This window comes from Thunnus thynnus, chromosome 12 (genome assembly GCF_963924715.1).
Source record: "Thunnus thynnus chromosome 12, fThuThy2.1, whole genome shotgun sequence".
Lineage (NCBI taxonomy): Eukaryota > Metazoa > Chordata > Actinopteri > Scombriformes > Scombridae > Thunnus > Thunnus thynnus.
The window spans coordinates 24,095,320-24,121,524 of record NC_089528.1 but is presented as its reverse complement, the minus strand read 5'-3'; the positions used below and the strand labels follow the sequence as shown (position 1 = coordinate 24,121,524).

The window sequence follows — 26,205 nt, the reverse complement described above, 5'->3', positions numbered from 1 at the left end:
CATTTTCCCTGTTTCATTTACCCCTTGTTCATCATACAACAAGCAGAAATCAGCAATGGGTGACAAAATCAAAGTGACCACAATGTTCAACAAGTTTTCATCAAGTTTTAATAGTGCCAGCCAGCAAAAATCAGAATAGTTCTTACTCAAGGGACATCCATATGCAGAAACTTACAGTACAGCATCCTGTTTACCCCCTTATCAGCCAAAACATGAAGCAACACCATGCCCATACACAAAAATAATGCCTTTAATTAGATTGCTGATGATAATGCTGATTACATACTGCAATGTGCTTTCTGTAGCTGTACAATTTAGTGAAGAGAGATCCAGATTGTGATTTGCGTGCACATTTAATGAGCAGCTTTGCATTTACATGCAGTTACATGTGATGTTAAACTGGGATTTAGTGTTAAAGCATGCATTCTTAACTGACTCTGCCTGCCACGTATTTTCTACAAAAAATCTATTAACATCATATTAAATCACTCCCTTCTGTGATAAATAACCAAGTGCTGAATCTTGCCCAACATACTATCAGTACTGGTACATTCAAATACAAACCAGACATCTGCGTGAGCATGCCAATTTGTAAGTCTACAGAACAGTGCAAAACACAAAATTCATTCCTGAGACTAGTAAGTAATTAGTCCCTTCATAACCTTATGATTTTCACTTGAAGTGTCACAATTTGCTCTTCTCACTATTCATTGGACAATATTATCTTACAACAGAAAAAGTGAGTCATATCTACAGCAAGAAGTATTGTGATTCATCAGTATCAGCAACACAAGACACATGGACATACAATATGTGCTCATTTGGTCAAGAGAAAAAGAAAAAAAAAATATGGCATTCAGTGGATTTTTTTTTAGCTGCACACAATTTAAATGATTGGTTCTGAAAACAACCTGACACATGAATACTACAGTGCTAATAGAAATTCAGGAGCTCTTTATACAGATTTGTACAAGTCGACAAACCTTTTCAGACATGTTAATTCCCTCTGTCAGCTGTCAAAGGCTGTCATGTAGCGGTAAAGATGAGGTCCTTTGCTTGGATGCTTTTTAAATAAAAGTCAAGTGCAAAATAAAAGGCTTTTTCGCTTCTTAAATGTTTTTTTTTCGCTGTTTGCTGCTGAGTGCTTGATTAAACAGAGCGCGTCTCCACCTCTATCTTCTCCTCTGACTGCGACGAGTCCGCTTCCTGGTGGCTTATGTTTGGCCGAACTGTCACCAGGGGACCGCCGCCGTAGATAGAGTGGAGGAAGTTCCACGTCTCTTCAGAGATCTGCCCCGAGTCAGCTCCTGCGGGGTAATTGCAAGCACACACATTCAAAGATCACCAATATATGCATAGTTCAAGATATTACTACAATCCACAGGAGCTCTGCGAGACTTGTTCTGACATAAAGAACCATTCTGATTATTCAGTTTACATGATACTAGCGTACTTTTCACTATCCCTTTATGCTATTTCCAGAGCATTAAAGCAGATAGATAAAAGAAATGTAACTGTTATTACCTTGTTTGAGTGTTAAATGTCCGTTCTTGTTTACTGTTATCTTGGAATTATCAATTGGTCCCGGTTGATCTTAAAAAGGAAGGAAGACAATTAGTTGTCATAATTACATACAGCAGTAATATGCGTGCATTTTTTTCAGAGATCTAAAGATCAATCTTAAATGTTTCAAAGAGCGACAACGTTAAAATGTCAAATGTTTTTGTCACGCTTTAAAAGCAAATTCCGCTCTCCGCTTACAACAGAGAGAAAATAAATATTCGAGGAACAGAAGTCAGAGGAAAAAAAACGTCTGGAAACGTGCCAGCTGTTATAAGCTGTTATAAATAGATATGACAATACAAAGGAAGGGGCGCAAAAAAATGAGAACAAGCGGAATAAAAATGAAATATATCTTGGCGCTTCATTTTGCCTTAGCAGGAGGGAAACTTGACTCGGGGGACTAAAGCAAACTCTTTGAAGATAAATCAAGAGAAGAATTGGGACTTCACAGTTTCTTTTGAACATGAGCAGTTTCTTGTAACTAGAGAACTTGGATGTTCTGTAGGAAAAGTATTTATTTGCCATTTTCACCATCCATAAAAATGTGTGGACCTAACAAGTGTTGTTTGTTTTGAAAGAGAAATATGCATAAAACAAAAATCGAGCAGCTTTTCCTTGATGAATCATCATCATTCAGCAAATATCAGCTATCAGGTAGAAGTGAGGAACTTAGCCTTTTAATAAGACATTTAAGCAGGATTTGTTGCTGGATAGGCAAGACTTCTGTCCAATTACCATTGTCTTTTCCTTTGACAAAGCCCTCCCACTCACGAAACCACTGCATGCTGATGCAGTATATGACCACTGGAGACTCCTCCTCCTGGAACGCCTTGTTCAGCTACAGAGAGGGAGAGCAGAAAGGGGGGAGAGGGAGAGAGGAAATGGGGGAGGAGTGAGTGGTAGAGACAAGAGGGAGGGGAAAGGGACGCAAAGGGATGGGGAGGAGAAATAGGAGTGGTGGGGTGAGAGACCAAAAAAAAAAATGAAGTGAGGATGAAAGGATTGAGAGGAGAGGAGATCGAAAACCTAATCAATTCTCTCTGGTAGTTATTCCAATTAGAAGACAGTCTTAACACCACACTGCACCAATTTCATCTTTCTTGGAAATGACACAATTCCTGTTCCTCTTGTTAGCCTACTGAAGCTCTTCCTTTCACACACACACACACACACACACATACACACAACATCAATCTCTCCTTCTGAGCAGCCATTGTGAGAGTGGGCAGACTGAGCAGACAATAACAGCTGCATCTGTCCCAATGCATTAATGATAAGGCTTTCATCAGGCTCACACCTCTCATCTCCTGCTGGGGTGAAGAGCACCAACACATGCAGCCTATCAACTGGTTAAATAGACTGGAGGAATAGGCCTATACACACACACGCACACACACACACATACACACACTGGCTGCACACAGGCTCACAGACACACAATGCATTATCACCCACATCAGTTTTTATTGTATCTGGCTAAAGCTCTTGTTTTCCCCCGCTCTCTATTATAGCCTCATGGTGAACATACGGAGAAAAGGCTTACCCTGACAAACATGTCCAGCTCCGTCTTGCGCCGTTTCTCCAGTTTTTCTATCTCAATCTGGCAGGTGTGGCAAACATACAGGTGGTTGACAGCTGGTCCTCCGCCGTACCTGCAGAAAAAAAGTCCGGGTCCATTTACTCACAGATGAAATTCACACTACAAAAGGATATTATACTGTGAGAACAATGAGCAGTGGGAGATCTGCAAATGCTTAAATCATCCAGGCGGTTTCACAGTCGGACGTTCGTTTTACCTGCTGTAAAGGTGATCCCACACGTTCTGTGGCAGCATTACTACCAGGTCGTCAATAAATGTTGCTTTGTTGGGGGGCACGCCTGATAAAACAGAGTACAACATCCATCAGACATTAGAAATGTAATATTTTAAAAGGTAACGGTAGTGTGTAAAGACAGATCAGTGTAGGAAACATTACTATTATTATGTTTCATAGGCCAAGAAGCTGAATTATTCAGAAATATGTCAAAGTCACTGCTCAGATTGTGTTACTTTTCCTATCCAATACCTTTTTTTTCTCTTCTCCACCCCTAGTGCCTGTCATTAGAGCAGCTGGTGTCCCAATATATATCTAAGGCCTCACAAGATAATTAGAAGGTATAAAATAAGAAAAATTCTGCTCTGAAAATGTTTCTTTTTCCTGACTTTTCTCTCATTTTTTGCTTTTCTCTTATTAAATATTTTAGATATCTTGACCTCTCCAGAACTCTTAAAATCCTTCAAATGAAACAATCTCAGAAGAACAGTCACTCTCAAATCCACATTAAAACCATGAGCTGTGACAGGGGCTGACATACTGTCTCGTTTCAAGGGGTCACAAGCCGAAAAGGTTGGAAACCGCTGCGTTAGATGACAAATAGTTCTATTCTTTGAAGAAAATGAATACAAACAACAAACAGCACCACTAGTGCTCTTATAATAACATAATCATTTTAAAGAGGAAAAATTTGTGCCCTTCATGGGCGGGGTGTGGCAATAAAAAATCCAATTCGAGACACTTCAAGTGGATGGTTAGAAATAAAAAAGCCTGTAATAAATATGAGCTAAATTAAATATAAATACCAAAACTAGGCTTTATTACAATTCTCCTTTCATCCTCCTTTGAACTAGACGACTGTAATCCTACTAACCGTTCCATTTCAGAAATGATTTGTACAATATAGCTAAACCTAGCTAATTAAGAAACACCAATTTAGTACCCCAAGTCACCACAATGAGAAGGGTAATCCTTTAGTTATAGTGCCAATACAACAGTGCCCACTGCCCCCTTCTTAAATTATATGAGCAGTGTTGTCCCCAGACAAAAAATGTACACTAGCCCCTTTAAATAATAATTCTGCCTTTTCTTATTGATTGATAATGCAGAATATGACTGATCTCTGTAATCATAACAAAACAAAAAAGCAGCTTGTACTAGGACCCAGCAGAGACAAACACAAAGCAGCAAAATGTGTGCGTGCAGATAACCAGACACTTTGCCACAGCAGAGGATTGTGACAAGATAATGAACTGTATAATGAAAAGTGATGCTTCAAAGCTAAATAAATCTAGAATTATAATCATCTGTATTAGTAATACCATGCAGTGGGTCCATAAATTAACAATAATAATATAATAATAAGTATTATATAACATGCTTAAAATGGCACTATGGCATATATATAAATATACAACTGAAAGCTCAGTTATTGTTTGTTTGTTGGCCTATTTCCTCTTGAAATGCCATTATATGGCTGTTTATTTAAAAAAAAATCTCTCCTGAGGAAACATGCTGCCAGAGTTCCTAATAAAGGCTTTGCATGCCTTAATATAGATTTCTGATGACGCCCTTGGCTAAGTGCAGTAAAGTGAAAATAAACTGGAAATAAAGCAACTGGCCACAGTGTTGCAAAGCCACATGGTTTCACTGCACTGATATTATCTTTGCTTATGTACCTGACAAGCCAGTTATTATATACTTGTAGCTGTAAAGGAGGAAACAACCTGTAGGTGCTTATTTGCACTATGAGGCACATTCCTCACAGCCACTGTAGTCTAACAGCTTCATCAGAAATTTACATTTTTTTCTACTTAATTTTCAATTCCATAATTTCAAGCGTTTTCTGAGTAGAGGCTTGAACAGAAAGGATTCTGATTGGCAGATACTCTGTTTGAATCCTTCCCTCTTTTCAACTAAAAGGACAAGGAAGGATCATCTGCTCGATGAGAAGTAAAAGCCCCTTTTGAAGTCTGCTATGTTGTGAGGGGAATAGTCTAATAGTCAAAAATCCTTGGCAAGGATCAAAAGAAAAAGCTGTGATAAGAGAGGTCACAGCGCTGTTTCTCTACTATCTGTACAAGGCAAGAAAATGTCGAGTTCATACGAACCTCCGTGCAAACACAGGAAGTCGTCGTTGGAAATGGGCCCCGGCTCAGCAAAGGTCTTGAACTTGTTCAGCCACTGGCGGGAGACGTAGAACTGCAGGAGGCTGGGCTCCATCATGTTGAATAAACCAGACACCCTTCTTCGTTCTTTCAGTGCATCCTCATTGCTCTTTCTGTGACAGGAGCAGACCACAGACTGATTAGTATTGAAATTAAGTTATCAAATTTGGAGATTTAAGCAGGAAACTTCCTCTAAACTCACTGAATCTTATAATGTTGATGATTCATGAGTTAAATATTCAAGCATAGTGTGATGGCTTACTTATAGAAGAGCACATAAGCTTCAGCATTCTGGACGCAGGACTCCGAGACTTCGGTCACACTTTGGTCGTCAAATTCATACCACAGATTGTTGGCATCGTTCCTGCAGTAGGCTATGTAGTGTCCACCTGGGATCAGACAGGGGAATGGGTTAGACTAGCATTCATAAACCTAACAAGAACATGTGAAATCTTTCTAGGTGCTGGTGAATGCAGCCTCTTATGTGCCAGTCTGTGGGTGAAAGGGGGGGGCGAGCGTGCCCACTCACTGCTGGCAGTGCCGTGGTGACAGATGACTGACAGCAGGTCATAGTTGGTGGTCTGGGCAGTGCTGTCTTTGGCCAGAAAAGGCTGCAGGTCCAGACCCTCTAGCGGGAAGGACACATGGGTGCTTATCTTGGTGGAGAACATCAGTTCATGTCTAAAGCGCTTCAAGTGGATACACAGGATCTGGGACAAAGAAACACACAGTTTTTTACTTTAGAAACCTGGTGTTTGAAGACATTAGGGAGAAAGATTTGGGTTTTTTCATGACATGAAGTATTAGAGTTGTCTGTATACCTCTGGCAAACTTTGCATTTTGCAAAATTTGACTCCGTTTCGTAATCTAAGAGTAAAAAAGACAAAGAAGACAGGTAGTCATTAGTTACAGCCATTTTTCCTGTTTTAAATTACGTGAAAAATAAATGAATAATCCAGTTCAGTGTTCAGCAAAAGCATTCGAAATAAAGTACTCACTTCTTGCATTTTTCACAGCTGTACATGTTGTCTCCTAGAAAACAAACAAAAAAAAAAACATAATTAAAATAATCAAACATTCATCTCAATATTTGTGTTAGAAGAACAAATTGGCGTTGACTTGCTCACCTTTTAGTTCATCTCTGGCAAAGAAAGCTGCAAGACAATCTTGTAGCGTAACCACTGGACCCCAGAACCAACTAAAAACAGAAACAGACACAAAGTGAGTAATGCAGATATTTCAAGTCATCTCAAACTGAGCAGCCAGGCGTCCTTGGAGTTTCAAATGACTGTCGAAAACAGACGCTAATAGCATCACTACCAGCATCGGATAATTCTGGACAATAAAATCTGCTGGTAATGCTTGAAATGTAAAAAAAAAAAACTGTAATGTTGTGAGCATATATATCAACACACCTCTTAATGTATTCCATGACAAAGGCAATCCAGCCCTGCGGTGCATAAGCTTCCCCACAGGAGCCAGCTTTTACCAGGGAGGTCTGGTGGGTGGCGGAGTGGAGCTTGGCCAGGTCCTCTTTGCCCGGGATGGGCAACGAGATATCCTGGAAGTTCTCCAGGGTCACGGACACCTGAGAGCCGCAGAGCACACCGACAGTAAAGCTTCATCTGTTGACAGCCTCCACTGAGTCATCACATTTCAATTATAATTTCTTTACGTGGTTTAGGTTTTGTCTGTCAGCGAGCGTCACTTTGTAGCTGAATATTATTATCACTACGGCAAAAATATCACAATATATGACTATAACAACAGTGTATAAGAACATAAAAGCTGAGCAACAAAACATTTCTTTCCCATTACTTTCCATTTTTAGAACATTGAAATTACTTATGATACAATGTCCCGTTCTCTAGAGTGTACTCCTCAGCAATCCCATTATCTCAAAAAAGACGAGTTCCACACTAACCCGATCGCAGGTGAGGCACTGAACTGAGCTGACAATGGTGCCATCGAACACATCTGAGATGACACTGCGGTATTTCTTCTGACGCTTGCTCTTTGGTGGGGAGAATGTGGTCACTGCTGTTTAAAGGCAGAGAGAGAGAGAGAGAGAGATGGAGAAATGTGAGAATAATGCTTTTTTTTTTATATCTCACACATTCAAGAGTCAGCAAAGATAGACACGGGATAAACTGTATTGCAAACATCATGACTTTTTAAGCTTTTGAATCTGGATATAGCTTAAACAGATGAATTCAGTGACTCGGCTCTGCGAACCGAAGCTTCGTACCTTTCTTGTGTGCAGGGTTAAGGCTCGGCCAGCCGGAGGCAGCTTTGGGCGGGCTGCTGGACATTTTGGAAATGTGTCCCTCCATGGGGACTGGACTCTGTGGTCTTGTGGTGTTGGAGATTTGGATGTCTGGGAAGGTATCTGTTGGAGCACAGGCCAAATATTGGTGTTTCAATCCCATAAATTTGATGCTGAATATAAAAACATTAGGTATATGTTTCAAGTATATTGTGAAAATAATTAGGACAGGGAATATGAGCCGGCATGTTTCTTCTTCTTTGTAATTACCTGATGTTCTGCCCTGAACCTTAATTGCTCCCTGGCTGCTGATAATGGGCGTGGTCTCAGTGGTGGTGTCGACATCTTTGTCCATGTCGGCTCCATTGTTTCCACCCATAACACCATTAACCCCGCAGCGGTACAGGTCATTAATCATGTTCTTCTCTTTCTGCCACTCCCTGTTGGCCTGGATCTCATCTTGCTCAGGAATCAGCATCTCTGCCTCGTTGGTGACGTCCATCAGCGCGATCCCGCCCTGCACCTCGTTATCGGCGCGCTCGCTGCTGCCACAGGACTCGCATGACTGGAAGTCGGTGTCTGACTGGCTGCGGTTGTCCTCTTCCGGGCCTTCGTCCACCGTGACGCTGTTAGACTGGTCGTAAGGCTCGGGCAGCGTCTCCTTCAGCTCTTCGTGAAGTTGATCCATCAAGCAGCGCAAAAACTCCTGAGAGTCCTGGATGCCGTGCGGGGATAAACACAAGATGATTTACTTTTATCATCTAAATCTTAGCTGAAGTAGCAAATTAGTTCTGGCTGGTAAAATTTGACAGTTTCTCTACTCCGACACTTATTTTGGTCACTGTAGTTTGTGAGGAAAAAAAAAAAGCCAATTTCCTCTCCCTGGAAAGAACATTAAAGCATAAAACAGCATTAATTCTTCCTAAGTATAATTGTGTTTGACAGACATGGCAAAGCTTATCCCAAGGCTAATTTTTTCCAAATTGCAAACAACAACCACTTCACCTCCTTGTTTATACCAATTCTGCATCACAAAATCCGAAACCAAATGCTCGTGAATGTGTAATCAAACTTAATGAGCCTCAGACATCCAATCTCCGTCTCAAGCCTCCCTCTCAAACTTCATTCACAGCCATGCTAATTCCAAGGCTGCACAGCCAACATGGCATGACAAATGAATATTCCTCAGCTAACTCCTCTGAACAAACATTGGCAAACCAAGAGGAAACATGCCTTTTATAATTTCACCATTCAGGCTATTAAATCCCTTATTTGCAGACGCTGGACAAATACAAGATGTGCTTCAGTAAAACATCCTTTTGAAATACGTAATGCCTACAACACGGACGAAATCTGCTTTTCAGCTCCACCTGGTATCAACTCAAACAATATACCTAACGTGTGCATTTGTGTGCGTGAAGGTCTGTAGCTCTGAATAGGTAATTCCCAAGCAGAGGATTTTGTTTATCTGGCTGAGTGATTTGAGCTGGAGCTAATGTAATTTCTGTAAATGAATGAGCATGGAGGAATATGGAGTGGAATAGAAAAAAGGAGAGACTGTATAAGATCTGGGACAACTTAATAGTCTGGGCGTGAGACCCACACTTTAATTAACAAATTTTAAGACGCCCAAACATCACCACAAACACAATATCCTACTAACTGTGTAATCAATTCAAACCTAATTTTGTTCTATGTTCACATTTACACTCATGCCAAACACACAGACAAAATAAGAAAAAAAAATAACTTCTTTGCATCAAAAGAACCTGCTACTTTTTAAATATATGAATGAGAAAAAGTCACAAAAAGACTGCTCAATATGTCTGCAACTGTGAAGTGTCTCCATGTTTTATTTTCTTGATAAATATGCACACGTGTACTTGCACATTTATTTCACCATCTGGAAAGCACCCACCTGCTGAGAATATCCTCTGAACATGGGGTTTATGGCTTTGATCCCCTGGAACAAGTTGGTCGGGACCACGTAGGAGAGTCTGCAATGTGACAAAACACAGCCTGCTAAAGCGAGTATTGTAATGGACGTTTTCATGATAAAGCCACAGGAGATGCAGAGTAAGAAATTAAGAAAATGTTTTTTTTAAGGTTCTGCTGCAAATGCTCAGTTTAAGCGCAAAGTACAGGGTCATTCTAAATATATTTGGTTAAAAAAAACAAAACAACTGTGACCGTTGTGCTCCGAAATCAACTGTGATTGTAGGTGATTATGCAGTTTCCGACCAACAGCCGAAAAAGTGACAAATGCCTACCTGTTCTTGTGCCACAGGTCAGACACTAGTTTCTGGTAGCTTTTGCAGAGTGCAGGTTTCTTGTCTGTCCTCACCAGGCCACCACATTCAAGAAAGAACTGTGTCAAGGGCGGACTGCAGTGGAAAGAGGGATAAATATATCATATGTGGGAAACAAACAAGTCTTCAACAGAAGAATTATTCTTTAATTACTACAACTAAATTGCTCGTGATGCAATGGATAATTCTAAAAATGTCCATAAGAACCGGATATAATTAAATGATTTTGTGAAGTTAATATAATGTGTTACTGTATGTTTGAAAATGGCTCAAGAGCTGCAAATCATGTTGAGTTTACTATGTTTTTGCTGTTACATTCATATTGTTCACAGAAAGCAAAAAATGACAACTAGGAAAGGAGATGTGGAGAGTTTCAGCTTCCGCATTTCTACACAACACTGTCTCCTGCTTGTATTTTTGATTCATTTCATTTCATTAAAATCATATTTCATTCATAGAGTACTATCTCTAATTCCCAGAGGAACTGGCTCATGCGAGAAAACTCCACAAGCAGCTGAGAGTTGAAGGACATCGGAAATAGCTGACAAGAAAAACAGCTGAGGGGATTTCATTTGATGGATACAGAGTGGACAGGAATTTGCTAGAAAAAGACAAACTACAGAATGAATAAAGCATGGAGTGTTCCCTTCCACTGGCAAGAGAAAAGTCGTTCGAACTGAATAATGACCCGTCAGTAACTGAAAGAAGCAGCGCTCGCACAAACAGACATCAAAGGAAAGTTTCAGAAAAAAGTTCCCTCCTTCCGCAGCTGCGTGACTCAGTTCCTCCTATTTTTGGAATGTGATTTAGATTGCAAATTTTGACCCACATCTTTTCCCATTTTGACTTCTATCCAGACTAGGCATCATCGGTTTAATTTTAAAAATTCCCAGCCTCTGGGTGTATAGTAGTGTTAAGGAGGAGAGGGTTTGCTGTGCCATCATGAAAGATCAAATAAAAAGCAAGTAATAACAGCCGCAGGCTCTGCAGTGGAGTCTAATTTAAGTGACCACACCAACAATCCAATCATAAAGAATAAATCAGAAGGACTGGCAATCCAGTAAACAATAAAAATGCAGCAGACTGAGAGAGAATCAGTAAAAGGGAGACACATAAAAAAGGCATGGTGGGAAAGAAAAAGGGAGAAGAGCAGAAGGAGTAGGGATAGAAGAGATGGGGAAATAGTTGGTGTTCATTTGTAACTGAAGACCCTACAGGGAACTACAAAAAGCCATTTCTGCCTTCTCGAATGGTGCAGTGCAGCAATTTTCACTCAGTCGTTATTCTCCCAAATGAGCAACGTCCATGGTTGTTTCTCACAGTCAACAAGAACCAGACAGGCAGTGAATAAAACAGCAAATGACTACAGAAAGTGCGAGTAGTGGGTGGGAAGTAACACGAAGGGGAAAAAAAACACAGCGAGTAGAGATGATGTGGGGTAGACTTGGTGGATGTGGAGAGAGAAGGCAGGTAAAACAGAGAGAGAGAGAGAGAGAGGGTAAAGTCTCACCAGTTGGACAGGGCTTGGAGGGCAGCGTTCATGTAGCAGGTGTTGCCGATGTTCTTCAGCCCTGTGAGGCCTACGGGAGGAAGAGCACACCGGGGAAATTAAAACAAGCCATACATTAGATGCTTGTAAATTTTGATGGCAGACAGAAAACCTCTTCACTGCTAAGATGACTCGTTTAATTTTCTAAATCAATATTTTACAGCTAGAAAGAAAAAGTGGCAACCTGGTGAGTTTTTAAATCAGCATCAGTGGGGAAGTGGACACAGATTTTATTCTCCTGATTATCACAGAAGTAGCTGATTCATCCTAAATGGCCAAACTATTCTGCGGAAAGACATTACAAAGCCTATTTACTCCTGACTCCTGATCATATGATCTGTATTTGTGACAAAACTAGCCAAGGCGGTGACTGGTGCCAACTTCTGAGATACACCACATGAGGTTTAACATAACATATGCTACTTGTTGGAGCTTATTCACCAGTGTGTCTTACAGCACTGAGTGGAAAGATTATATACGTTGGTGGCTCCAGTGGGACTGAAGCACTCAGTAATGAAAGTGTTATTGCTAGGCTCAAACCACCGAGCTACACAGGAGCGGCCTGTAGTCCTGCTTTGGGGTCATGTGTGGCTAACTGTTGCCTTTAGTTTTTGCAGCGTGTCTGGCACCGTCGGGTCTAGTCAGCTCTTATCAGCGGCAGCATATGACAAAACTGTTACAGATTCACAATCGTGTAATAATGGTTGGTTGGTTTGTTTTGTTTGGCTCTCTAATGATGTTTTAGATGTTGGCTGTAGTCTTTGTGGTGAGTTCAAGTAAAGCTTTTAACAGAAGTCTTGAGGCAAAGTGAGGCAATGCATTCACTACTGTTAGTCGGTCCAAGTACTTTCAGTCAGCTTGACGTGCCTTTAAAAACACTGCTCTCATTAATTCCAATCATAACCCGCACTTTAAACTGAACCAACTGCTGATTACTGAGTTTCTGTATTTGAAGTATAACCTCGCAGCATAGGAGCAATTTTCATTTTTCTAACTTACTTCATACTTGGAATAAGAGGTGATTAAATTTAATTACATTTTTTTTTCACCTCACTGACTTTAAAAGTATTATGATTTTAATTATTAACATGAAATAAGACTGTTGAGAAATTAGCAGCTCTCGAACTGTAGATTAGAAAATCTTAAATAACTGCATTTAAGTCGAAACATTTACACATTTCTCAGTATATTTGTTGTTGATGTTTATGGGTTAGAGAGCGTCTCCTGGGATAGATGTTAATTTTTGAGTGTTTGCAAGAAACAAATGCCAATGTGAGGGACTGATGTAAACATTACTCTAGTTGTCCGATAACTGTTGATATAATGAGTGAAACTGCTTGTAATACCATAATATTTGGATTTGGACTTAACTTCCTAAAACCAACTAATTAATTGTGTCATTCATGTTGTGGAAAGATAAACACACTGCTGACCTCTGGCACGCACGTCGTCCTCCTCTTCTGTCTCCATGTCCAGGTCTTCACAGCCACCATTAGGGGGCACTCTCAGAGAGGTTGGGCTCCCAGGGGCCCTACTGTTATCCTACAATACGGCACACACACACACACACACACACACACACAGCTCATCATAAAAATCTTATCTAGTAAATGAATGACCATATACAATTTAACTGACAGTTCAAACTGTGGAATTTATGATCGTACAGCTCTATCAATATGACAAGAGAGAACCTGCACTGTGACTTTATCTACTCAGATAACTCGACCCTACTCAAGAATTTGACTTTATTTGACGTTCGTCATCACTTCATTTAATTTTAAAATAAGACGTAGCTGTAAACCTTGACTATAATCCTGTGTATTAAAACTTGATGACAGAAGGGAACCTGGCTCTTACCTGAGCGGCATTCTGCGAGGAGGGGAGGGGTTTACTATTGGCGTGCGACGTGTGAGGGCCTAGTTTACGCTCCAAGAACACCTCCTTGCCGCAGGCGTAACACCACACTCGGAGTGTGGTCAGGTTCACTGTCAGGTTGTGTCGTGTCTCCTACACACAATGTTAAGACTGTGTTAATATTTACCCAAGAACAGAGCACATGTGTACTTCCTTATCAGCGACACGCTTCACAATACTATCTACTGATCAAGAACTCATTAGTTAATCAACAGGGCGATGCTGTTCTTAGGGAACAAAACTAGGCGTGCTTGCTGGCTACGGTGTAGAAACTAAACCGTTGTAGAGAATTCTGCCACAGCTAATAGCTAGTTAAAAAATATTTTCCTCTGAAGCATAATGGAAGTTTTCAGACCAGAAAGGGGAATTTCAGATCAGATCCCACATGTTTCTGTTCCGTTAATGATGTCCTAATACTATAATTTGTTTTACATCAGACCTAATCAGTGTCATTGACAATAGACCTTTTTATAATAGCTTATATTTTGAGTTCTCATAGCAGGAAAGGCACAAGTGGGACAAATAATACTAACGATGGTGTCTCAGTGAGCCCAACCAGTGAGCTATCATACACAACACCAGGGCTCTGGAACTGGCTAAACTCAATGGGATTCAGCCATAATTATTGTAATTAATTGCACCTGTGCCTTTCCTGCTATGGAGGAAGTCTATACTGATATTGTAGTTTAGTAGAAACTATAAAGACAAAAACTTTCTCTTTGTACCAAGATAAACATTGAAAAACTTCAATAAATGTAGATGTTCTACAGACAGGTGCATGAAATTAATCAAATTAAAAGGGGCACACCACACAAGCAATCAAAATGATTACATTAAGAACAGAAGCTGACATCAGGAAGTAAAATTATCCTCACATTTGTTTGTTGTTGTTTTTCTCTTGTGGCAGCTCAGTCATTTTAGATACATTTTTCCATCTATCATCGTGTAAACAAGGTATTAAGGCATCATGACAATTCACATTGGTGAGTCGACATTTTAAAAAATGTAGTTTCCATGCAAGCCCTTTCCAAAATGAGACCTACTCAAAACATATAAATGTTTTATTTGACGTTAAAAGGAAGCTGGCATTCAACACTAGTGCTCACTCTCCTATGAGATTAATTGTTAAGAGGTTTTCAAAATCAACCACCTAACCATCACACACATGAACGAAACACACTACAGTGTGCACACATCAGAAACACATCAACCATATTCAAAGATCAGGTTCTGTACAAATGACATCTACTACATATCAAGATTTCTCCCTTTTTGATCTGTTAAAGGTTGTTTTGGGAGGAATTGTACTCATCCAAATCAAGGATCTACGGAGACGTGTGTGATTTGTGTGATATATAGATAAAAATTGACAAGACTAGTTCAGAGCTAGATGTCTCAGGTTACAGGTGGAGGAGGGGTGGGTATAGGAGGGCAGACCGGCGCTGTTGTGAAAACATGGCCGAGTTCTGCTGACCCACTGCTGCCTCTGACAAACACCAGCAGCCTGGCAGGTCGACAGGAGACCAAACGTGAGCAGCAGCCGCCCAGCCGACGCTGCATTATTCATCAGGGCTGCATTAGCCATCGCACAGCGGGGCAGAGCGGAGAGGTGCGGAGCTGGCAGATGGGACACACCAGACTGAGCACGGCCACGAAACTCCCCCGTTTAAATCATTTATGAAGGGAAGTATACTGTAGCAGGTAGGGCATTAATAACAGGCTGGATTTATAGGGCTTCGAAAATGTTTTGTGCTCTGTAGCATCACACCTCAACCGACTGCAATAAAGCAAAACCAATACTTCGACACTCCTAACACATACGCTTTGCGAACCTGTCCGATCATGTCAGCGCTCATATCATGATTTGGCTAAACTAAACAACCGTGCAAAACATTTATATGATTGCAGTGCACCCTTAGATCCAACATCTGCTTTAGTGTATGGTCTCTTGATTAAAAAGCAGGTCGGGTCTGGTTGTGGTTGCAAAATAAAAACACTCAACTGTAAAGTTTTCCCTTCTGGCTCTCGGCAGCCAAGACATTACTGGCAAAAATCTAGAGAGCGAAGAAGGACAAGAAACACCAACGGACACAACTCTTCTCTGGGCGATTCCTGACAGTGAGTTTGCTTTATTTGTACAAAAAGCAAGACAAACTGCAGAGGAAGTGCTGAACTAATTGGGTTTTCTGAGATATATTCCGCTTCAGAAGTCCTTTTTGATAAGAATGTTTGAAAGAAGTCTACATGTAAATACTAATTTTAAAAAGTACACACAGAAATGGAGGTTCTGCTTCTGAAATGAGCTAATCTAGCGGTGACTTTTAAAGCTCAAGACTTTGAAATAGTCACTTTTATTTACACATAATGTTCTCAGTTTGACTGGCAGAGGCCCTCATTCTCACATACACTACCTCTTCTGATCTGATCCAACAGCAGTCCCCCTCTTTGCTTAGTCAAGAGATTAAAATGTTTCCCTCCCTTCAGGGCCTCCAGAACACTAATTAATCATGGCCTTCATTCTTACAAGATTTAAAGAAGGCTTCAGCCAGAAAAACACAAAGGGTGTTGATATCAGTTAAAATTAGTCAGCTAATATTAAACTTCTTCGCTCGCACACTCTTAATCTGTCTTTCATTTACGTGGAGAGAGAGAGAGAGAGAGAGAGATTTTCACTTGAAGCAGCTCTTACTGGTCTAAGCAGAAAGAGCTGGTTTGGGAGAGCAAATTACATGTTTGCGTTCATATTCCTCCCTCTCTCCTCCTATAACCCCCGCTTGGCCCTCGCGTGCTGGAGGAAAGGCCTTAGTCAACACTGAGAACACCAGAGGCAGAGTAAAGCTTCAGAGCAGCCAGGAGGTGCAGATACTGTAACCATGGAACTGACAGTACTAGTGAATCTCCCCCACTTCCCCGAGGAGTGGCAATTAATAATGGATGATCCACTGCTGAAATTGCACTGAATGTGGAAGATGTAGGCAAGTCAGAGCTGGCTGGATGGTTTTTAACAATACGTGTACTTCAAAAAAAAAAAAAAAAAAAAAAGCAAAAAGGATGCACGTGCAGCCTCTTTGATCATGGAGAGAAGATGTTAAAAATAAAGCAGTGCCGGAGGCAGTTTTATTCCAAGTTGTGGCTCCTGGGACTCGGAAGTGGTATTCCTGTCCCCTCCTGCCATCTGTGCCTCCCCCCTGCTTCTCCTGTGACACCTCCACTCCTCTTCTAGTAAGAGATTTTTTTAAATTCAAGATCACATTTAAGAGTCGCCCCTTTTAAGTCACATCCCTTCCTCTCTCATCTTTATGCATTAATTATCATTTCCAATCTGAAAAGCATTAGTAAGGTCTTACAGGGATAGTTCAGGTTTTTTGAACTGGGGTTATATGAGGTAACTGCAGTAGATGTAGGGCGGCAAATTGCCAGTTTGGAGAGGCAGGCAGGAGTACTGGCACAGAAGCTAATGCCAGGATCACAACATATTTTAGCCACCTAAAAAAAGGCCCACCTAAGAGATCAATATCAGTTTAAGTGTACGCTATATTTAGAATATTTTCACTGCTTTACCTTGCCGTCAGACAGCCCTTTCCTTTGGCACTACATTTTCTCAACTGTAGAACTTCTGTATTCCCACACATGCAGCACACTGTTATCCATAAGTACCTCATACAACCTCACCTCAAAAAATCTGAACTATCCCTTTAAGATTTCTCACCTGCGAGTGGACAGTGCTGTGGTCAGTGTGAGATTCTCCACAGCCTACGTACGCGCAGCCATTCTAGAGAAAAACAAACAGAGGGTGCAGACACCGAGGTGTTAGAAAAAACAACAAGCACATGTTTCTGGTGAGAAAAAAATATTTCAAACCATCCGATGATAAAATTTATTTAACTTACCTCCAAACACGCCCACAAATTTGGTCCTCCAACTTTACAGTCTTGGCACTGGCCCTAGAAAAATATGAAGACACTCAGGTTGAGTCACATGTTTTAAAATATAAAACTGGTGAGACGGCAGCAAAAGTTCGAGAGGAGACTGCTGAGGAACATTCACAATTACATATTTATGTCAGGGGAAAAAAACAGGCTTCAAATTCAGACTAGGTGAAGTTTAATTAAACATTATTAAAGCATAGGTTCACAATTTATCATCATTCCTCCTGTTCATACTGACCAATTAAAGATCCCTTCCTAATGTGCTTACAATATAAGCTAATATGAAGCTTCAGCCATCCGGTCGAAATCAAGTCGATATCTTTCCAAGTTTCTGTCATTTTAGTGCCAAAATGCCTCTTTTTGTTGCGATACTTCCACCGCAGCTGAAGAGGAAAACACTGTCCGTTGAGACACAAAGAAGGAGTTTTTTACTAAAACAATATTTGACTAACTCAGACACTTAAGCCTCATATTCAAATACATTTTTTGCACAAAACAAGGACTGTGGATTTCGTCTCCTATCACTTAGACTGTAAGCGTGTTTTGAGGGGATATTCTATTATCCAGTATGATCAGGAGGAATGATTGCAGCGAGTGAAACCTGTTTCAATCTTCATTTGGGCACCTGACTGTCGTTTTATGACTTGAAAAATTGTGAACCTATCCTTTAATAGTGTGGCAAGTTATAAGTAGGGCAGTGAACAGGGTCATGAGGGAGGGGCACTCACATGAGATTTCTGAATAAGTTCCTCCTTGGTGATCTCCCCCACACAATCCAGGTGAGGGCAGTCGCAGCTGGACGCCGGTGGCATCGCTCACCCGAAAGGTCTAAAAGAGAGAGACGGAGCAGGAGGAAGAAACATTTAGTATGCAACTTTCATTTCGAGTCAGGTGACTTCCTGAGTTCCTATTTATAAAACAACAGGTCAGGACTTCCTGTTTTAAAAGAGTGTTTATTGACCCTACATCTGATACTCGATCCTTGATGATAATGTATATCCAAAGAAGAGCACAGAGGACAAGGAAAACAGTCAGGCTACTGTAACCCGACTCACCACCACATGACATATGTTTTTCCATGCCTGCATGACTGACAAATTCTTATTATTATCAGCTACTTAAAGACCGAGCAGCCCATCGTGCCACAGCTGTCAACAACTCGTGAGGAAGCGACAGTGTCTGCATAGCGTTGACCCGCCGTAAATGATTTTAGTGCTGACAAGGCAGGAAAAAAAATGTAGCGGCACACACTATCAGATGTATGAACAAGTTTAAACAAATCTGCAATCACAGCACAAATGATTTCATTCTGCACATCGCCAAAGCTCAATGAGTGAATCTAGAAATATCTATCATCATGTAAACTGCAGTGATTTTATTCCATTTGACAGCAACACATAAAAGGATGGTCTAAACCAAGACGGCAAATGAGCACAAACGCGGGTTTGTGTGCCGTCAGTGACAGCAGCGTTCAAATGGATGACACTGCTACGCAAGTGGGGCGCCCACGGAGGAAGTAGTCCATGTCACACAGGGACAAAGGAGAAACAGGTGGAGTGACACTGAATGTTGTTTACATACACAATGGTATCCCGGTTATGTCTGGCTTTTTGGTGGATTGTGGTTGTGTGTTGTGGATGTAAACATCACATCCTTGTTTTTAGAAGCCAGAATATGTAAACAACCTTTTCAAATTTGCTGGTCACTGCCTGCCATGTGTGTGCACGTGTCTCATCAACTCAAGTTACATATTAGTTATTCAACACATCAACACTCCGATGAGTGCCAGACATTGCTTCTGAATAACTTCAATTGTACTGTCAGCACCCTGAAAGCCAGAAACCAAACTGAGTTCATCCTCAGCTGTTGAGGTAACTTAGTCTGTACAGATATGAGTAGCAGAGATGTCAAGGAATCAAACCCACACCTGCACACAGACGATCAAGAAAATCTTGATAATACAGGACTCAAAGCTGGGATAATAATCTCTGGCCTGTTTTACACTCTGCACTCTCAGAAAAAAAAGTAGAGCACAATTGTCCCTTTTCACAAAAGCTTGTCACTGGGGCAGTGCCCTACACAAGACACAGCAAGTCCTTTTTTACTCTTATACTCCTCAGACCTACACCTTTGAAAATACAATTATGTGCCCTTACTGGCAAAGAGCTTTATCACCCTTCTCTGTAGGGATGCTCAGTTAATTTTGCTGCCTTGACAGGCTATAATTATTGATCGTTCCGAGGAAGCAATTAAAACTCTGATAATACGTTTAAGTCTTAGAACTAAGCTGGTCGGCTTTGTAGCATATTGACAATGAGTGTTACTCCAATAAGCCTTTCGAACCCTTTGAACCCACTGTATCAGAAACTGGACTCCTGCTGTACTTCTATTTTCCAGTGTGTATGAAAAGTCCTGTACATTGGGATGACAGGAACCCACTAGTCTCAATCATCTGGGTATTTCTAAATGTAAGCTAGTTGTTTGAACAGGGCGAGAATGGCCGCTAACAAACCTACACCCCTTATATTTTGTCAAGGACACGCCTTACTGGAAATGATGCCCCCACCCGCCCACCCACCCCCCGCCCCCATTCTCCTCCGTAGTGAACTGCATGTCACCACTCTAATATGATGGGCTGCCCTAAAGACTCTGAATTGGTTCTGCAATGCAGGTTTTTTCAAACTCTCTTATTGTTTCCACCCAGTTTTAGCAACAAAAGCTGGGAGACTGTCCTCAGTCTCTACTTGAGCAAAGCATTTAGAGGCTGACTTGTGAGTCTAGGAACCCATTGGAGGTCTGTATAATCAGGCTTCTCGCAGAGGCCGCAGTCCCATCACCTACACAAAAGGAAACAAGGCTCATGCATCACTTCAGATATCCCTTAGGGGAGCAGGGGACTTGCTCGTAGAGTGACAGAAGACAGTGGTCCCTTGGTGTCTGTCTATCAAGAGCCCTGTATTTGAAGAACTACTGCGTCATGAACATCTACTTAAGGACCAGCATAAAACTACATCTACTTATGTGACAAATTACACAAGCATTATTTGGTCAATACTTTTGAGACACATTCTCTTCGGGGAAACAGTGCGTCTGACTGCGCATGTGAAAAAATATGTGAGCAGGAAGTAAGAAAGTGAAAGTATTCAGTCTGCTGCGCAAAGCACATGATGATATATTGATAAATAATTAATAAAGCATTTATAGACCAGCGAATTTATTGCAAGAGTCACTTCAGCTGCTAATAATTCACTGCCATAAAAAATGACTTTGTCTTATTTGGGCAACTTTCTCTAACTGACATGGCCTCTTCAGACTTAAAACTTTTAGTGTCAACGAGTCTGTCGACTGCATGACACTAGATCATTGGATGTGTGATCGTGCCAGAGCAAGGCTGCAAAGTGTGATCCTTGTTAGAGGTTGCACATCCACATTTTGGCTGTCAAGGAGTGTTTAGGTGTCAACGCCATAATGGCAGCAGAGCCCCAGTCAGCTCACAGCTCTCTCCTATGCTGCCCGATGACTATCACAGCATACGCAAATCTACTATAGAGCACATATAGCATGGCTGTGACTTGCCAGCAAGAGGAAAAGCACACAAATACACAATATGTCACACCAACTGATATTTTCGCGTTCATGCTTGATGAAGTGATTATTTGTTTTGATTCAAGGGTCCAGAGATGCGGCTCGTTTGCAGACACGAGACACTGATATTACACTATCATGCAGAGAAGAGGATGCAAAACATAGTAACATCATGTCTCCTAACAACAGGTCAATTGGGAGATCAGCATGAACGCAGGAGCAAGCAGGTCCTCGGTTAAAGGACAGGTTCACAGTTTTTTGAGTATGTCTTAAAACAACAGTCAGCTGCCCAAGTGAACACTGAAATAGGTTTTCCTCGCTGTAGATCCCCTTCAAATGTGCTTTCAATGTAAGTGATGGGGGCCAAAAATGCATTAAAAGTTTATCTGAAGCATATATGAGGTGTCAGAGGTCATATCAAGTGTTTATCTGCCACATTTACAGTCTTTTTAGCATCAAGTTCTATGTGTTTCCTCAGACGGTGTTTCCTTGTTGAGCTGCGGTGGAAGTATAGTGACAAAAAGAGGAACTTTGGCATTAAAAAGACTGTAACATTGAAAGATATCTACTTGATTTGCTTCATATTAGCTTCAGATAAGCTTTTAAATTGATTTTTTTCACATGAGGAGGGTTGTGGACTTACATTGTAAGTGCATCTTCCAATGGCCAGTATGAAGAGGAGGAATGATTACAGCAAGAAAAACATGTTTCAGTGTTCATCTGGGACCTGACTGTTGTTTTAGGACAGACTTGAACCTATCCTTTAAGTTCATGTTCAGTCTTGTACAAGTCAATATGCCTGTTTCCTCACCTCATAGTTGCTATCTCTGAGTCTATTTAATGATAAAACTTTCTTATCAGCCTGGTTAACACATTATTTGTTTTACGTGCATTAAGTAAATCCAAATATATTGATAAAACACAAGGTCAACAACATTTCTATTTGTTTCACCGGGCCCCCATAATAACCCTGAACTTTTGAGGCCTAAGTTCAAAAAGTCATATGAACAAACGCACTGCGTCTGCAACAGTAAACACAACAGACACTGTTACAATTAGCAGTACAAAGAAGGGAAATTGAATTAGCCGGTGGTTTCACTGACAAGCCCGCAGCGATTGCGCAAGGCTGGTGAGAAAGAAAATATCTACCCGAAGTCTTTCATCATCCCATACCATCCTCACCCTTTCACTGTCTTCACAGCAGACACAATAATGATGCAGGAGATTTACTTCTGCACAAAGAGGTGATGAGTACAGTCAGGGCGGGGCGTTGACCCAAACCAGGCAGTGCACATGAAGCTGATAATGACTCAGATTTTCGCGCTTCCCTTTGTTAACTTGCAAGTTAATTGTGTAAATGGTAATAACGACATTATAAGACACAACATTTGTTAAGTACTCTTTCTTATTAGCACATTTTAGCAGGCAGACCATCCACAAAAAAGAGGGGTTAGCCGTTGTGTTGAAAACGTAACGTCACTTACCATTTGACGTTAGCCAAGTAGGATGAGTTATCACCAGGAAAATTGAAAATAACAACCCCACGTATTTCAGCTAAGTGGGTAATTTACTCTGTATGAGAGAAAGACAGCGTACATTACAGAAGCGTGTGCCTTTTGGCCTTGTCTACTGCTCAAATTGAGCTGTCAAATCCAGGCGAGGCTTTGACAGCGTCACAGGCTGACTAGCAACCTTTCGCTGTTAGCATTATGCTGTTGGCTATAATGAGTCATCCAGTCAATATTTTATTTTGAGAGCAAGGGATAACATGAGTCATGGTGTGAATTACAAGTAGTGGCTGGATTTATCCTCACATGATAATATTGGACTAAGATGGTAAGCTATTGATAACCATCTCGCTAATGACAAGCTAGCTAACGTTAGCCAACTAGCGTCCCTGTATTACATGATCACCGACGATCCCACAGTGACTACACCGGAGTCAGCAGCTGCTAGCTGGCGTCGAAATACTGTTAGCCTCGGTTCTTACCTTCACGAATGAAAAGAAACGACGCTTCACGGGTAGATCCAATGATATATGATGTCTAGGGATACAAATTCAATCTGTATTTAAAGTCATTTTTTCAGAGAGCAATCCTTCACGTTCACCGTTCCTGTCGCTCAGCGTGGTTGCTAACGTTACAGCTGGCTCCGCCCCTTTCCGGTAAAAAAAACAAAAAACATAAACCCTCCTCATCTGCTCCTCATCCACTGTAAACATTACACATCATCTGTGTTTCTGCTCCTTATATTTAACGGTATTATTCTTTAATAATGTCGACATGAGCTCTATTTTAACAAACATGATGTTTTCACAGTTTAGTCATGAATTGTTACCAGTGGTGGAAGAAGTACTTCTGTAAAAGTACCAATACAGCAATTTAAAAATACTCAATTACAAGTAGTGCATGAAAAATCATACTTAAGTAAAAGTACATAAGTATTAGCAGCAAAATAGTAAAAGGGTAGTTATGCATTTTTCAGCACTGATTCATGACTATTACACAGAAACTAGCAGGTGTGTTTCCACGTAACAAATCACAACATTAATATATTTTTGCAGTATCACCTTCAAACAAAAGGGAATGTCTGGAACATGAGGGAGGAGCAATTTCAGCACTATAATCTGGTAATTACCAATTCTGACTTCCAAGAATTGTCATGTAATTTGTATGGTATTATGCTGATAGTGCCCCATAATATTTTGAAAATATTAACCATATTATCTAATTATTATCAGGTTATTATCCCATTAATATCACCATAGTACCAGTTTAAATAGAAATATGATATAACCTTACTATTAGCAGGTTACCGTATTGTTACCAAAATTTTACTGTGCTATTACTAAATAGCTCTGCCTCATTGTTATCTTTAGCTATTTAAGTCTAGTCTTACCTAGTTATACCCATTGTTAATATCAAGCTATATTTTATGTTATTTTGTAATATATATTTTTTATTATATTTTATTTATATATAAATATTATATATTATATTTTATATATATTATTTGTTAATGGCCATGATATTAAATTATTATTTCCTCTTTATTATCAAAATATTACTCCATTATTACCAAGCTGTAATGTATAGTAAAAGTACATAAGTATTATCAGCTTGATGTAGTTAAAGTATTGCAGTAAAAGTAGTGGTTTGGTCCCTCTGACTGATAAATTATTATATATGACATCATTAGATTATTAATACTGAAGCATCAGTGTTAGAGCAGCATGTTACTGTTGTAGCTGCTGGAGGTGGAGCTAGTTTCAACTACTTTATATACAGTTAGCTAGTTTAGTCCAGTGGTTCCCAACATAGGGGTCAGGCCCCTCCAAAGGGTCACCAGATAAATCTGAGGGGTCTTGAGATGATTAATGGGAGAGAAAAGAAGAAAAAACAAAGTTCTGATACACAAATCTGTTTTCGATTTTTGGACTTTTTCTCTAATCTTTGATTTTTGCTGGAATATTGGGTCATTTGAACATTTATTGAAATGTGAGAAGTTAAGAGGGAAAAATCACTATTTGGTGGAGCTGTTAACAACTCATAGACATCTGAAATGTGACCCCGACTACACACTGCTTTTTATAAGACGTCAAAAGCCAAAAAGGTTGGAAACCACTGGTGTGTTGTATTTTAAAAGCTTGTTATATTATCCATTGTGTCAAATCTTCATCTGAAAAGTAACTAAAGCTGTCAAATAAATGTAGTGGAGTAGAGAGTACAATATTTACCTCTGAAATGTAGTGGAGTGGAAGTATAAAGTAGCACAAAATGGAAATACTCAAGTAAAATAGAAGTACCTCAAAATTGTACTCAAGTACAGTACTTGAGTAAATGTACTTTCCACTGAATGTTACTGTGTTACGTGACAAAGCAAGCGTAGCAGAGGTTTATGCACACACCACCTCATGCCAACTTTGGTGAAATATTACCTGCACTTGAATTCCCTCAACTTGGGATATGTGGTCTGGAGAGAAGTGAAAAGTAAAGAGGGTCATCTGGTGGTGAAAAAAATTAGGGCAGTGTACAATAAACCTATCCCAAGCGCCATCTAGTGTGTTAACGTGTGCATTTGTGTGAAATAATTCCCAGAGGACTCCTTCAATAATCAGTGTTATCCTGTTAACATCACAATCTGTTTTATGCAACAGACAAGATATTTCTCAGTCTGTGGATTGATATTTTTTTCCTTTCTTCTATTTTTCAGTGCCAGGAATTTAATTTTTAAATACATGTTTGTAAATATAAGAGATGCTTATATATAAGTTGACAGCAGGAAAAACGCAGACATAGGAGGAATTACATCAACTTTGTAAATAGTAAATATTTTTATTTTGTAATAAACAATGCTTCCTAAATGAACAGGAGCCCAAGAAAATAAACAATGATGAGAAGAATAGTGACAGTAAAAATAGTCATGGTAAGTCAGAACAATGAGGTAGTGAGTCAAAATAATGACATAATAAACCAAGTTTTTGACTTTAAGTCAAAATTAACACATAATAAGACACACATTAAGACCCATTTATGAGATAATAAGTAAATATGTTTTTTAAGTCAAATGTTTGAGATAAGTGAGACTCTTTAAAATACAAATATGAGATAGTTTAAGTCAAAGGTATGATACAATAAGTAAAAAAACACCTTAAGTAAAAATTATGAGATAATTAATTAAAATGTGACCTAAAAAGTCAGTATTCTGTATTTTTAGTATCTCATAATTGTGACTCACCAGAACTATATTTTTCATTCTTAACCTTTTATCCTCTTTTTTGTCCCATCGAGTCTCCATATATGTAACTAATGAAGAGGAAACACGTCAGTAGAGGCAGCTGATTATATTTACCCTGTTTGGATTCACTGAATATGACAATCCAATCTCTGCTCTCAGTTTTATTTCATTAATTTGTTTACTGTTCTGACAAAATGTTTTATTCACAAATCGAAATTCTTAAGCAAAAACACAACAGTTCAGAGCTGATTGTCCATATCAAACAATAGATTTCTTCTTTATCTGACTGTACGAACAAATAAGCTGTTAAAACTTATAACTCCTATAAGCTTTACAAGATATATTTTTTATGCATACTTATATCAGAA

At 40.0% G+C, this 26,205-nt stretch overlaps 1 protein-coding gene across 2 annotated transcripts; it reads right to left on the bottom strand.

Moving 5' to 3' along the window:
• Positions 1–85: 85 nt before the first annotated feature.
• On the bottom strand, positions 86–23,275 carry usp33 (ubiquitin specific peptidase 33). Of its 2 annotated transcripts, none has more exons than XM_067606471.1 (24): positions 23,091–23,275; positions 18,244–18,343; positions 17,477–17,530; positions 17,296–17,358; positions 13,530–13,679; positions 13,103–13,211; positions 11,631–11,700; positions 10,082–10,195; positions 9,730–9,808; positions 8,082–8,526; positions 7,794–7,934; positions 7,470–7,582; positions 6,961–7,133; positions 6,673–6,743; positions 6,544–6,577; positions 6,367–6,412; positions 6,075–6,255; positions 5,808–5,934; positions 5,489–5,658; positions 3,360–3,441; positions 3,107–3,215; positions 2,299–2,401; positions 1,525–1,593; positions 86–1,307 (listed from the first exon to the last, which is right to left on the bottom strand). In XM_067606471.1, the coding sequence occupies exons 2-24, from the start codon at positions 18,325–18,327 to the stop codon at positions 1,150–1,152; spliced, it is 2,745 nt and encodes a 914-aa protein (XP_067462572.1). In that variant the 5' UTR covers positions 18,328–18,343; positions 23,091–23,275; the 3' UTR covers positions 86–1,149. The 2 variants fall into 2 exon arrangements, with proteins under 2 accessions (XP_067462572.1, XP_067462571.1); XM_067606470.1 differs by having other exon boundaries at positions 7,470–7,585; positions 23,091–23,274.
• Between the last annotated feature and the right edge of the window lie 2,930 nt (positions 23,276–26,205).

Excerpts from the sequence above, each read along its gene's own strand:
- usp33 (XM_067606470.1), bottom strand. The coding sequence starts at position 18,327 with ATGCCACCGGCGTCCAGCTGCGACTGCCCTCACCTGGATTGTGTGGGG. Across the intron at positions 9,809-10,081 it reads GACCTGTGGCACAAGAACAG|ACTCTCCTACGTGGTCCCGA; the intron begins GTAGGCATTTGT and ends GTCACATTGCAG. Across the intron at positions 5,935-6,074 it reads TCACCACGGCACTGCCAGCA|GTGGACACTACATAGCCTAC; the intron begins GTGAGTGGGCAC and ends GTCTGATCCCAG.